This window comes from Mobula birostris, chromosome 1 (genome assembly GCF_030028105.1).
Source record: "Mobula birostris isolate sMobBir1 chromosome 1, sMobBir1.hap1, whole genome shotgun sequence".
Classification (NCBI taxonomy): Eukaryota; Metazoa; Chordata; class Chondrichthyes; order Myliobatiformes; family Myliobatidae; genus Mobula; species Mobula birostris.
Window position 1 is genome coordinate 38,364,666 of NC_092370.1, and position 14,631 is coordinate 38,379,296.

General features: G+C 41.0%; 1 protein-coding gene across 13 annotated transcripts in view; it reads right to left on the reverse strand.

Moving 5' to 3' along the window:
* LOC140195593 (centrosome and spindle pole-associated protein 1) overlaps positions 1-14,631 on the reverse strand; it is a 181,605-nt gene that overhangs the window by 62,623 nt on the left and 104,351 nt on the right. For all 13 annotated transcript variants that reach the window (XR_011885525.1, XR_011885527.1, XR_011885528.1 and 10 more), the window contains one exon: positions 13,976-14,125. Coding sequence is in view for 9 of the 13 variants with exons in the window: in XM_072254286.1 (XP_072110387.1) it covers positions 13,976-14,125 (150 nt within the window). In the remaining 4 variants the exon portion in view is untranslated. The remainder of the gene's footprint in view (positions 1-13,975; positions 14,126-14,631) is intronic.

The following is a 14,631-nucleotide window of genomic DNA, read 5'->3' on the forward strand; positions in this document are numbered from 1 at the left end:
CCGATCATTAGAGACTGGAGCCAGGATGATATCTATGGGTTACCTTGTCAGCAGTTCCTAGCAGTGTGGGCTAGAGACAAGCAAGATTGTGGGCAGGTGAAGATAAATCCAGTTAAAATAGAGGAGGGTCTGTATAAACCCCCTAAGCAGGACCATATACAAACTGACACACTGACTGCTGTTCAGGGTATAGCAAAGAAACAAAAACACCAGAGGATACTCAGAGAGACTGCGGCCACTCCAGAACATAAAGTTTTCCCAGTTCCTCTGAGAGCAGACATTGCTGCGAAGAAGGCAGCAGAGGAACAAGAGGCAATTGAAATTGCAAGTGTGCAGCAGGAAACGACAGAAGCCAGTTTAGTAAAATTATATGAAGAGGTGGAGGCAGAAGAGAAGGAAAAATGGAGGAGAAAAAGAGCAAAGGAGGGATCAGATGGGTGCTGGACACACGGGGAGGAAACAGTCACGGTGGCCCCACCCTGTACTAGACAGATACTACTAAAGTTTTATCATGGGGCAATGCATCAGGGAAGGCAGTGCATGATCACAACCCTCCAGCAGGACTGGTGGTGGCCAGGGATGGGCGGGGATGTTGAGAAATTCTGCCACCGTTGTATCATTTGTGCCCAGCATAACCCTGGTAAGGGCAGAAAGCTACAGCTGGCAAATCAGCCTCGGCCGAGGGGACCCTGGGAAAACATCCAGATAGACTTCACAGGGCCCCTGCCAAAAAGCAGGGGGGAAAGTTACTGTCAACTTAAAGTATTAAATGACCGAGCGAAACAATAACAGCGAATCGCTGATCAGAAAGAGCCAGAGGGAAAGGGGATAGTTCTTCCACAGCCTGGCGACCAAGTTATGGTGAGGGTGCTGCCAGAAAGGCCAGGGTTTGCCCCCAGGTGGATAGGTCCACAGACAGTACTCTTAACGAATGATACGTGTGTCTGTGTACAGACTTGGCGAGGCAGCCAGTGGAAACACTGGACTCAGGTTAAAGCATACAATTCACCCTCTTGTTGCTCCCACAGACGGAATGGGGAACCAAGTGTACCCAGTAACCATGTAATTACAGAGAACCTTAAGAGAGGAACACCAGCCAGCCATGCCAGACCTGACCACAGCAGATGAAAACATACCCGGAGAAAACGCAAAGGCAGAAAACGCTGAGAGCATGGCAGCAGACACTGAGAACGTGTTGGAAAACCATGAATAGCCTGCTAAAGTGTGATGACAATGGTACTCTGTAAAGAAGGCTGGTTGCTGAAGGTAGATGATTAATTTTATAGCATAGTATAGAAAATTATTTGGGAAATAAATGGGGAGGGATTTTTGAGTTAAAGCAAAGATGGCAAGTTCCACCACTTCGATGGCATTTCAGACTGTACGCGGCATCTGAAAGCAATCACCCCGAGTTTGCGGAGCTGGGCCCTTTTCAGCAGTTGGGCCAGTGATCGTCCGGACAGTTCGGAAGGGGGTACCACCGGGGAGAGGTCCTTGCAGACGTTTACAGAGAGGCCACCCCAACCCCTTCCGGTACATCGATGAGAGAGCCCGTGAGTGCTCCTGGAAGGAGAGTTTCAGCGACCAGAGGATAAAGGGCTGAAGGCAAAAGAATGCAATTAAGCTGCAGTCAGCCTGCAGAGAAAGAGCAGGCACACCAAAGGAGCCGCATTCCTAAAGACTTGGAACAGCCTCTCTGCTTAACATTTGATAGGTAGCAATTAGGTAATGCTAGGATAGATATCGAGGTACATAAAATTGGGGGGGAAATTCGAGACAGGGCATTTTTGCTGCCCTATTTGAGCAGATTCTCCTAGGTTGGCCTTTCCCGATACAAATTTAATTTGTCCAGGAGGGCCAAGAGGAGGGACTGTCAGAGTGGACTTCTTTTTGGGTGGATGATTTGTTAACACTTAAATGACTTTGGCCACCAGATTTCTATTTTAATTGTTTGACAAAGGACTGTGGATTGAATCCACCACAATGGGCTTCCTAAAAGGTGTGAATACCAGATACTTCTGGTAGTTTGACCTGATACTGTAGTTTCGAAGGCAGTATCACCTATACGTTATACATATTAATCGTATTAATTGTCTTCTATGTTAGCACGGGAAATGCCAAATAAATGTATCGTAGACTTAACTTACATTCCTAAAGGCTGTAGATACCAACCCAGACATGTTGGCGTTGGGAGGAAAGGATAGCGTGAGATTTTGTATGTAGCTTCAATAGGAAGCATTGTCTATGCATTGTCTGTAACTTTTTAAGTAGCGATTGCCTTTGTGTTTAGCAGATAAATATCGAGCCCACATTTAGCTAGCAGACCTTTCTGCGGAAAGTGTCTCCGTCCATAAGATACCTACTGTACCTTGTTGTGTCAAATAAAGAAGCTGCTTTGTAGCTACCAGTGACTGTCTCTCCGGTAATTTCATCCACGCTACAACAATAATAAGTTTTTGACATTTATGTCAGAATGTTGTTTCTGGATTTCAGTTCAGCATTCCGCATTATTGTCCTACAAACCTTGGTGAACAAACTCCTACTCCTCAGTCTAAATACACCACTGCGCAACTGGGGGGGCCATTTCCTAACCAGCAGACTCAGACAGCCAAGATGCACAAGCGTCCCTACCTACCCCCATCACTCTCAACACCACTGCACCCCAGGGTTGTGTGCTGAGCCTATCACTGTATACACCTGCTCATACGTGACTGCTTGGACAAACACTCCAGTAGTTATATGGTAAAGCTCGCAAATGACAGGATGGGGGTGGGGCTCAATGCCAACATCGATGAGGGGGGGCCTAGAAAGAGCAGCCAGGTAAATAACCTCTTCTTCAATGTCAACAAGACAAGAAGATGGTTGCCGACTTCAGAATTCATACCACTAACACCTGGTTTTACATCACTGATACAGAAGGATTCAAGTGTAACCCGTCCTTTTTGGTGCAGGTGTGACCTGTACAAAAAGGACAGGTTACACTTGAATCCTAGGGGGGCCAATATCCTGGCGGGGAGATTTGCAAGAGCTACAGAGGTGACTTTAAACTAGAATGGTTGGGGGGTGGGAATCAAATTAAAGAGACTAGGAGAGAGGAGGTTCGTTCACAACAGGGGGATGGAAACAAGTGCAGAGAGACAGAGGGGTGTAAAATGAGGATAGAGGCAAAAAGTAGTAAGGTGAAAAGTAAAAGTGGCAGGCCGGCAAATCCAGGGCAAAAATCAAAAAGGGCTACTTTTCAACATAATTGTATAAGGGCTAAGAGTGTTGTAAAAGCAAGCCTGAAGGCTTTGTGTGTCAATGCGAGGAGCCTTTGTAACAAGGTGGATGAATTAAAAGTGCAGATTGTTATTAATGAATATGATATAGTTGGGATCACAGAGACATGGCTCCAGGGTGACCAAGGATGGGAGCTCAGCATTCAGGGATATTCAATATTCAGGAGGGATAGACGTGAAAGAAAAGGAGGTGGGGTAGCATTGCTGGTTAGAGAGGAGATTAACGCAATAGAAAGGAAGGACATTAGCCGGGAGGATGTGGAATCGATATGGGTAGAGCTGCATAACACTAAAGGGCAGAAAACGCTGGTGGGAGTTGTGTACAGGCCACCTAACAGTAGTGGTGAGGTTGGGGATGGCATTAAACAGGAAATTAGAAATGCGTGCAATAAAGGAACAGTAGTTATAATGGGTGACTTCAATCTACATATAGATTGGGTGAACCAAATTGGTAAGGGTGCTGAGGAAGAGGATTTCTTGGAATGTATGCGGGATGGTTTTTTGAACCAACATGTCGAGGAACCAACTAGAGAGCAGGCTATTCTAGACTGGGTGTTGAGCAATGAGAAAGGGTTAATTAGCAATCTTGTCGTGAGAGGCCCCTTGGGTAAGAGTGACCATAATATGGTGGAATTCTTCATTAAGATGGAGAATGACATAGTTAATTCAGAAACAAAGGTTCTGAACTTAAGGAAGGGTAACTTTGAAGGTATGAGACGTGAATTAGCTAAGATAGACTGGCAAATGATACTTAAAGGGTTGACGGTGGATATGCAATGGCAAGCATTTAAAGATCGCATGGATGAACTACAACAATTGTTCATCCCAGTTTTGGCAAAAGAATAAATCAGGGAAGGTAGTGCACCCGTGGCTGACAAGGGAAATTAGGGATAGTATCAATTCCAAAGAAGAAGCATACAAATTAGCCAGAAAAAGCAGCTCACCTGAGGATTGGGAGAAATTCAGAGTCCAGCAGAGGAGGACAAAGGGCTTAATTAGGAAAGGGAAAAAAGATTATGAGAGAAAACTGGCAGGGAACATAAAAACTGACTGTAAAAGCTTTTATAGATATGTGAAAAGAAAAAGATTGGTTAAGACAAATGTAGGTCCCCTACAGACAGAAACAGGTGAATTGATTATGGGGAACAAGGACATGGCAGACTAACTGAATAACTACTTTGGTTCTGTCTTCACTAAGAAGGACATAAATAATCTTCCGGAAATAGTAGGGGACCGAGGGTCTAGTGAGATGGAGGAACTGAGGGAAATACATGTTAGTAGGGAGTGGTGTTACATAAATTGAAGGGATTAAAGGCAGATAAATTCCCAGGGCAAGATGGTCTGCATCCCAGAGTGCTTAAGGAAGTAGCCCAAGAAATAGTGGATGCATTAGTGCTAATTTTTCAAAACTCTTTAGATTCTGGACTAGTTCCTGAGGATTGGAGGGTGGCTAATGTAACCCCGCTTTTTAAAAAAGGAGAGAGAGAGAAACTGGGGAATTATAGACTGGTTAGCTTAACATTGGTGGTGGGGAAAATGCTAGAGTCAGTTATCAAAGATGTGATAATAGCACATTTGGAAAGCGGTGAAATCATCGGATGAAGTCAGCATGGATTTGTGAAAGGAAAATCATGTCTGACAAATCTCATAGAATTTTTTGAGGATGTAACCAGTAGAGTGGAAAGGGGAGAACCAATGGATGTGGTATTTTTGGATTTTCAAAAGGCTTTTGACAAGGTCCCACACACGAGATTAGTGTGCAAACTTAAAGCACACAGTATTGGGGGTAAGGTATTGATGTGGATAGAGAATTGGTTGGCAGACAGGAAGCAAAGAGTGGGAATAAACAGGACCTTTTCAGAATGGCAGGCAGTGACTAGTGGGGTACCACAAGGCTCAGTGCTGGGACCCCAGTTGTTTACAATATATATTAATGACTTAGATGAGGGAATTAAATGCTGCATCTCCAAGTTTGCGGATGACACGAAGCTGGGCAGCAGTGTTAGCTGTGAGGAGGATGCTAAGAGGATGCAGGGTGACTTGGATAGGTTAGGTGAGTGGGCAAATTCATAGCAGATGCAACTTAATATGGATAAATGTGAGGTTATCCACTTTGGTGGCAAAAACAGGAAAACAGATTATTATCTGAATGGTGGCCGATTAGGAAAAGGGGAGATGCAACGAGACCTGGGTGTCATTATACACCAGTCATTGAAAGTGGGCATGCAGGTACAGCAGGTGGTGAAAAAGGCGAATGGTATGCTGGCATTCATAGCAAGAGGATTCGAGTACAGGAGCAGGGAGGTACTACTGCAGTTGTACAAGGCCTTGGTGAGACCACACCTGGAGTATTGTGTGCAGTTTTGGTCCCCTAATCTGAGGAAAGACATTCTTGCCATAGAGGGAGTACAAAGAAGGTTCACCAGATTGATTCCTGGGATGGCAGGACTTTCATGTGATGAAGGACTGGATCGACTAGGCTTATACTCATTGGAATTCAGAAGATTGAGGGGGGATCTTATTGAAACGTATAAAATCCTAAAGGGGTTGGACAGGCTAGATACAGGAAGATTGTTCCCAATATTGGGGAAGTCCGGAACGAGGGGTCACAGTTTGAGGATAAAGGGGAAGCCTTTTAGGACCGAGATTAGGAAAAACTTCTTCACAGAGAGTGGTGAATCTGTGGAATTCTCTGCCACAGGAAACAGTTGAGGCCAGTTTATTGGCTATATTTAAGAGGGAGTTAGATATGGCCCTTGTGGCTAAAGGGATCAGGGGGTATGGAGGGAAGGCTGGTACATGGTTCTGAGTTGGATGATCAGCCATGATCATACTGAATGACGGTGCAGGCTCAAAGGGCCGAATAGCCTACTCCTGCACCTATTTCCTATGTCTTTATGTTTCTATGTAAGCGGAAGTTGCAAGCAGTTTCAAACTGCGAGGAGTGCATATCACACACAACCTCTCATGGTCCCAGACATACCCTTCACAGTCAAGAAAACTCAGTAGTGCCTCTACTTTCTGAGGAGGCTGAAGAGAGCTATACTTTGCACATTCAAACTCATGTCATTCTACAGATGCACAGTAGAGAGCATCCTAACAGGTTACATCACTGCTTGGTCCAAAAACCGCACTGCAGCGAACAGGAAGGCTTTACAACAGGTGGTCAAAACTGTCCAATGCATTACTGGCACCAGCCTATCTGCCCCATCAAGGACATACATACAGAAAGGTGCTGGAAGAGGGCCAGTAACATCATGAAGGATCCCACATATTCTGTTCATGGTCTGCATGTCCCACTCCCATCAGGAAGGAGGCCATGTAGCATCCACACCAGACTCAAAAACAGTTACTTACCCCAAGCAGCAAGGCTGATCAACACCTCCACTCACTAACTCCACCAATACCTTATTATTTCCCATCAGTCAACTTTATGTGCAGCCTAGCCGTCACTTTATGGACATCCATTCAATGCATACAAGCCATCATAATATTTATATTTATTGTGTGTTTTTCCATATTATTATTTAATTACTGTGTTCTTTATCTTTTATAGGGATTTCTGTGCTGCATCACATCTGGAATAACAACTACTTCATTATCTAAATATAGCTGATAAAGTAATTGACATACTATGTATACGAGTTATAAAGAGTTTAGAAGATACACGGTTTAAGATGGCACTAGTGAAGTACAGCGGCAACTTCCTGGTAGCAAAAAATTAACTACTTTACTAATCACACTTTTTCTCAAAAACGATCACTGCAATCTCCTATACAATTTGGCATTTTTGCAGTGTCAACTTAAGTCTTGAAGATGCAGAATGGTTGTGGCGTGATGGGTACGGGCTAGATCAAGGTGGCAGGACCCAGGCCCAAGAGCAAGGAACAGGCAGAGGTTTGACCAATTTAAGCACTGGGCAAAATTGGAAAGGTCAAGTATAGACTGAATGAAGGTGGCACAGGTCTGGGCTTCAGAGCAAGGAATGACCCAATGTTTGGCCGATTTAAGCTTCAAGCCAGATTGATAAGGTCAGGGCGTCGGGGCTGGAAGTGAGGGATGGGTCGGTGTTTAGCTCGCTGCTCCGCACAGTTTACTCGTCTATATGCTGAACTGAAGCTGTGGCCTGCAGTTAACAGGTTCCTGGATTGGCTGTGACTGGCTTCATTGCCGTGGACCAACTTTCATGAACTTCAGTTCTAAATGTTATTTGCTTGCACTATTTGTTTGTTTTCCTGCACATTGAGTTTTTGACGGTCTTTTTTTAAAATGGGTTCTATTACATTTCTTTGTTTTGTGGCTGTCTGTAAGGAAACAAATCTCAAAATTGTATATAGACTTTGGTTACAGCACTCATTACAGACTGGTATCAAAGTTCAAAGTACATTTATTATCAAAGAGTGCAATAGTTGTCATGAAAGAATGATACTAAGATCCAGAATTCTCACAAAATCAGCAATTTCAAGGGTGGTAGTCACCAGCGACCAGCTGTATACTACATCCAAAAGAAAAGATTAGATATTGGCTTTTCTGCTGCAGATGATTCCTCTCTCTATTACCCAAAACTTTTCCACCATCCCCAAATCAACATATATACCTTCTAAGAAGACAAAGAGGTTGCAGACACTGGAAGAGCTTCTAATTTATGTTTGGCTTCTCCATAGCAATGCATGACAGACAGGTTGGTGTGGGAGTGGAAAGGAGTGTTAAAATGACATACAATCCTGCCTACCCTGTCCTGGTTACATTTACCCACCATCTCCTCCCAATCTAGTTACACCAATTTCACTCCTCCCCCCATACTGCTATATACTGGCAATATTTTTTCAGTCCTGATCCCAACCCAAAACATGGACTGACACCTTTGACTTCCACAGATATTGCTTGACCTAATAATTTCTCCAGTTTTTTGTTCTCAATACACCTTCTACTCTGTCAAAAGTAGAATAGGCACTACAACAACTCAGTAAGATGTTATTGGTATCATCTCCCAAAATCATAAACTCTACCACCTGGAGGCACAAAGTAAACAGGTGAATGGAAAAACAAATCACCGTCTCCAAGCTCCTCTGAAGTTGCACATCATTCCATTATCATTGCTGGATCTGGTAAATCTTGGAACTTCCTATCTGGTGGACTTTAATCTCACGGACCACAATTTATAAAGGTGTTTGACTGGCACCTTCATAATAATAATTGAGAACAAGTGGTAAATGTTGGCCTAGCCAACAATGAATATAAAAATAAGCACTCAGTGTAGCAACACTGAAAATACAAATCAAACAACAAACCAGATAACCACAAGGAGAAGTGCAGAGATGAGATGAGGGGCCATGAATGACTACATTTCTCGCCAATTAAAGCATCGAGGAAGATTCAAACATCAAAGCAAATTTGGAGGAGAGTGAGCAGTTCTCATTGTTAGCTGCATCGAGTCGCATCCGTCAGAGAGCCCGCTTGTTCGAGTAGCTTCCATCTGAGAAGCCACTGGTTCCCAATGGAGGTGTTATCAAAATTCTGGGATTTATGGTTAGGACTGTAGTTCATATTGGTCCCTTTCAGTTTTATGTTTTTTTCATGTTCTTGCCCATTCTTTCTTATTGCCAATTGGCAAGCTGGGAGTTTAGGTAATCTGTTAGTTTTTATGCGAGGGTGGGTTGGGGGTGTTTGGGGTTGTATTCTGCATACATCCGTTGATACTAAAATGAACCTTTGAACCTTTATGAACCTTTGAATCTTTTAAGTCTAGCCCATTAGACTTACGCAAGTTAAATAAAAACATTAATTCCAAGTATTTTTCATAATAAATATGCCAGCACAGCTTTGTTATATGCATAAAAATAAATGCAAGAAGCACTCAGCAGATCTGGCAGCATGCTTTAAGTTGAGAAGAGGTTGAAGGCTGCGAGAACAGAAGGAATGTTTGTAATGTAGTACTAATTAAAGCTATCATGGTAACAATTACTTCTAAAAATAAAACAGAAATTGGAGACTTATGAGCAACAAGAACAAAACAAATTGAAACTAAGATAACCTTGTCCAGTTCCTTTTCGCATCCATGATTCCTCTGACATCTTCTGGCACTTTAACTTTTTCCAATTTCCTAATCCCAATTAACTCATCTTTACTACAATGCATGTATAATTCTTCTGTGCTTCCATCCTACAGATGATCTGATGGCCCTTCTTTCTTTCTCAAAGATCCAATAAATCCCCTTCTACTAATTTCCTTTAGCTGGCTAAACATGTTCTTACATTGAACAGCTTCTCTTTCATTTCCAGTTAATTTCTCCAAGTCAGTGGTGGACCACAGCAACGTGAATGGGGTAAATTCTACCTATACCTTTACTGAATACATCGAACAGTCTCATTCATCTATTTTTTCTCTTATATAACCGTACTGGTGTTGCTTCCTGTCCTTGTACAGAATTAAAAATTCATTAATTCGTTGTCAATTTTCATGTTGTTCTCCCTTCCACTTCATCCACATCTGACTCTTCCCTTTCTTTGCTGAAATATCTATACTCATCTCAGGAGATACCTTAGCAACCAATATTCCTAAAATTCCTGGCTACCTTAACTATTTCACAGTAAATGCACATTTTCCTACTCCGCTTTCTGTAAGGACCTTATTCTACATTCTCTGTCTCTGTTGTAGCTGCTCTGATGATGACTTTCCACACCTGTACCTTTAAGAAGCCTTTGGTTTTTTCATAATTCTCCCGATAAATGGCGATGTGTTCAGACACAGCGACCTCTTGGGGGTCAACCAAAGGTATTTTTTCCTTTGTTAAATGTATTTTTTTTATGATCACTGGACTGTACTGGGCTCCAAGAACTTTGGGTAATGCAGGCCTAAACCATCAGTGAGCAGTTCATTGATCGAAGTAGCCAGCCAGGTGTTGGTGGAGCTACATTAGGTTTGAAGGAAATGCATCAGAGACATCAAAGTTGGTGTGCGAGGGAAGCATGCAGTGTGACCATGAGTGATTGCCCTGGACGGTTCTCTTGCGGCCACAAGACTATCCATTGGACATTGATCATTTAAGATACCACAGGTCTGTTTCTCTTGTTTAGTGGCATAACAGGCGGCATGGGAGCTGCATAGCCTCGGTTGTAGCAAGGACCAGGACTCACGCCATGGGATTGCTTGCTGCTGCATTCCAGGAGAGGAGGTGCTGAAGGCAGTAAAACATGGTGTCCGAGCTCAGTTGGTGGCTGATCTACCCTGTTGGTGCTGCCCTCCAGTGTTCGATCGGTGGAATGACAGGCCAGGCTTCAGTGCCAGGAACCATCCCATCAATTTGAGAGTCATGTCATTCAGGGTCTTGGGCTGTATAAGTGTTTTTTTTTGCGTGACAATGTTTTTTTTCCCTCGCTCTTTTGAATGTGTCATGTAAGCTTTGCACCTTGGCCCCAGATGAATGTTGTTTTGTTCAGCTGTATCCATGTATGGCTGAATGAAGATTAAAGTTAATTTGATTTGATTAGAGAAGATTCACAACTAAATGCCTATATTCCTAGACTTATGCTCTCAATGTTCTCTTTTCCAAGCCATAGCAAGGTTTGGGTTACACTTATCCTGAACTTTCACCACACTAGCCAGAACAACAGAGTTTCCAATTGTAGAAGCAAATTGCCCTTCAGCTTTATGAAGAGACATGTGGAATCTCCAGTCCCATCTTCCATCTCCGTTCCCTTTTTTTCACTTTCTCAATAAAATTGCAAGAAATTTAACACCTGCCCTTTCCTTTCCACCATCCAGGGACCCATCAACATGAAGCAACAATTCACTTGCAGTTTTTCCAATTTAGAGCATTTTATTCAGTGCTCATGATGTGCTGAACTCTGTATCAGAAAAACTAATTGCAGACTGAGTGTGCACTTTATGGAACACCTGTTCAGTCCACAAGGGCACTCCTAAACTACTGCCTTTGATGTTCATTATCCAATGCCTCTGTTGTCAATTTCCTACATTGCTCCAAACACAAGTTCCAGGATCAGCACCTAAATTTTCATCTGAGTATATTATTATATAACAATTATATACAACCCTTTTTATCCCTCAATTACTTTTTTTGTTTTCTGTCACCAGATGCCAAATTTTAAACCATTTGCTACCTTGACATCTTTAGTCAGCACTTTATCATCGACATCTCCCTTCAGACCTCAATACATGTTTTTTTTCCACTTTTCCAGTTCTGGGTAAAGGAATCCTGACTTGACCCATCAGCTCAGTAACCCATTGAGCAGCTCCAGCATTTTCTACTTTTGTTTTAGACTTTAGCATCTGCTGTTTTTTTGTTTCAATTGTAGGCATAAATTTAAGAGAATACTGAAGAGAGTATAGAAGATTAGCAAAGCACTGATTTTCAGAAAGTTTATAAATAAGCTACCTCGGAAGAGATTGATAAATGTATTTGGAGGAACGCACAAGCAAACGTTGAAGGTCAAATAATATAAAATTGGCTGAACCAGATGGGAGGCAAAATATTTGGACAATAAAAAAGTTAGAATTGTTTTCTATGGAGTTGACTACGAACTCAGAAATGCAAATGGAATGGAGATTTAAAACTAAAAGGAAGTAACAGTAACAAATGCAGAGCATGTGGACCCACGTATCTGTTCTGTAATAGTTTTGGTTTTACTAATCTGCAACCTAGCTCTACATTCTTACGTTCATTTCAAGACCTTACCATCCTTAAAAAATAAAAATCTATCATGCTGATTGTTGTGTTCAATTTCTCAATTAACATTGTCTAAAGAGTTTATGGATTACTAGAGAATTGCAGAAATAAATTTCCATTACCCTTATGTAAAGGCAATACCACCTGGCTTTGCCCTTAATCACCATTGCCCAAATACAAGTTAATCCCTTTTTTTTATTCACCCATAAAACTACTTGTCCTCTTAAATTCTTCATTTTTAAGCGCCCTAACTGAACACCCTTTAAACTTCTACACTCTATGGTGTATGAGTTTAATGAATGTAATGTGTCCTCACTTTAACACCTTTAGCCTGGTGAATCTATGCTTCAACCCCTCCCAGGTAAATTCACTCTTCCTGAAATGTGGTCCCCATAAATAAACTCAGTACTTTAAATAAAGTCTTGTAAGAACTTTATAAAACTAAACTAACTTCCACTGTTTCCTGTTCTTGTCTGCATTGAATAAATGTGCCCATTTCAGTAGATTATGATGCTACATTTTCTGGAGACACAAGATACTACCAGAATTTGTTGCAATAAACAACTTAATGCAAAGTTTCCACCCAAAGCATCAACAATTCCTTTCTTCCCCCACAGATGCTGTTTGATCTACTGAATTCCTCCAGTAGTTTGTTACATTATATTTTTACCTGTCTAATAATATTTACTTATTTCTATATTTGGACAACTAATTCTCTATCCCTCCACTTTTTTTTTGGATTTCTCATATATAAAATATTCATATTTTTCTTCTTCAAATTGGTTGACATAATTCTCTACACTTAATATCTTTTAAGTCTCTAATAAACACCACTTACATCTACAATATTTGTTTGTGACCCTATTCTTTTATCCGTCTTTTGTAATTATAGTTAAAGTCCCCACTTATTCCCCCTAACCCAGAGCACTGGGGTCACTATTAATCACATTCTTTCCATGCCCTATTTCCCAAACCATATCCAAGCATCCTCAGTTTATTATATCCACCAGCTTGTTATCATTCTTTTATTAAATGAAATCTTTTCAAATACCCTTTGAATGTCCATACAAATTTTGACAATCTTTGCCACTCCCTCCATCTATCACCTGAGTCACCTTTCCAAAAAAATTAACTAAGTCATTATTTACCACTTACCCTTTATAAATCCATGTTGGTTCTCAGTTCATATCTGTCTAAGTGCTCAGTCACTCATTCCTAATAACAGATTATTGTACAAGAGAAAGGATGTTAAAGCCACAGAGAGTATGCAGGATAGATTCACCAGGTTAGTGTTAGGAATGAGAAACCCTATACATGAGAAAATACTTGTGACATCAAGTGTACTTAAATGGAAAGAAAGTTCTTAACTTTCGTTTTCGAGGTTTGATAGAGTACCGTAAATAGCTAAAAATTATCATCTTTAATTAAGGGCCTGTGATATAGAGTATTCAACTTGAAATTATCACTAATGAAGCTAGAAAAGGAGTAAAGAGAGATTCATTTATCAACAGGACTGCAGACATAGGGTCATGCATGAAAAGTGGTCGGAATACATCATTCCTGTTTTTAAGGATATATAGGAAGAATGCATGAAGCAGAGAAAGATGCAGCTTGTGCATAGAGAACAGCAGAATGAAATGTTTTAGCAAATAATGAATACAGTACCTTTCCTTGTCCATACTGTTGAATGCAATGACACAATTGAAAATTCCCATGGGTGTTTTGTGTGACTATTTAAGAATCGCCTTAAAAAAGACCAAAATCTTGGCTGATAAAAGGATACAAGATTGCCCTACCATGACACTTTCCATCTCTTTAACAGCATTTAAATGGAAAGTAATAAAATCCACAGATATAGGTGAGCTCGAATTAACACTGAATTTACTTTGAAATAATTAAACACCTATTTGAAATGAAAGAAAATATTCATTTTGCAATATGTAGGGTTTATCAATTAAGTACAGCAATAGTTTTAAATGTGTAATATCTATTATTAGTCAAACAAGAATACCTCCTCTTCTTTACGTCGTTTCTTTTCTTGCTCCTCCTCAAGTTCTTTTGCAATTCGTGCTCTCTGTTCAGCTAATCGTTTTTCCTCTCGTTGCTCTTCAAGTTTACATTTTTCACGTTCTTCTTCTGCTTTGCGTCGCTTTTCCTCGATCTGAAACCGATTGAATAGTAATAAAAAGTTCCTGATGAATTCTCTCTAAAACTAACTTCTTACTACAATTCCTTGTTCTTCACATCATCAGAACCTCAAGAAAATCAGATTTTTAAAAAAAAATTTAGCTCTGTATCCATGCTGAAACTATCCGTTCTATTTTTTGTGCTTAAAAGTCATCAACTAATTAAGCATAAGTAATAACAGACTGAAATCTGAAGTTTAATTACAGAAAATGGTGTGGTTTATTTAAGTACAGGAAACTTAGTTCCCATCCAATTAGTTCCCAAATCGAAATTTAGAATAGAGCCTCACTTATTTCACGTAATGGTAAAGTCCACTTTATCACATCAGATTGACTTAGTTAATTTAGTCCCCTATAATTAATTATGACCATCACAAAAGCTGTTTGTATCATGATGAGTCGGAACATCTTGTTGCTTTACTCAGCTCTGCAATACTTACAGTGACAAACTGCTATGTAAAAGTACAAGGTGGCCATAAAC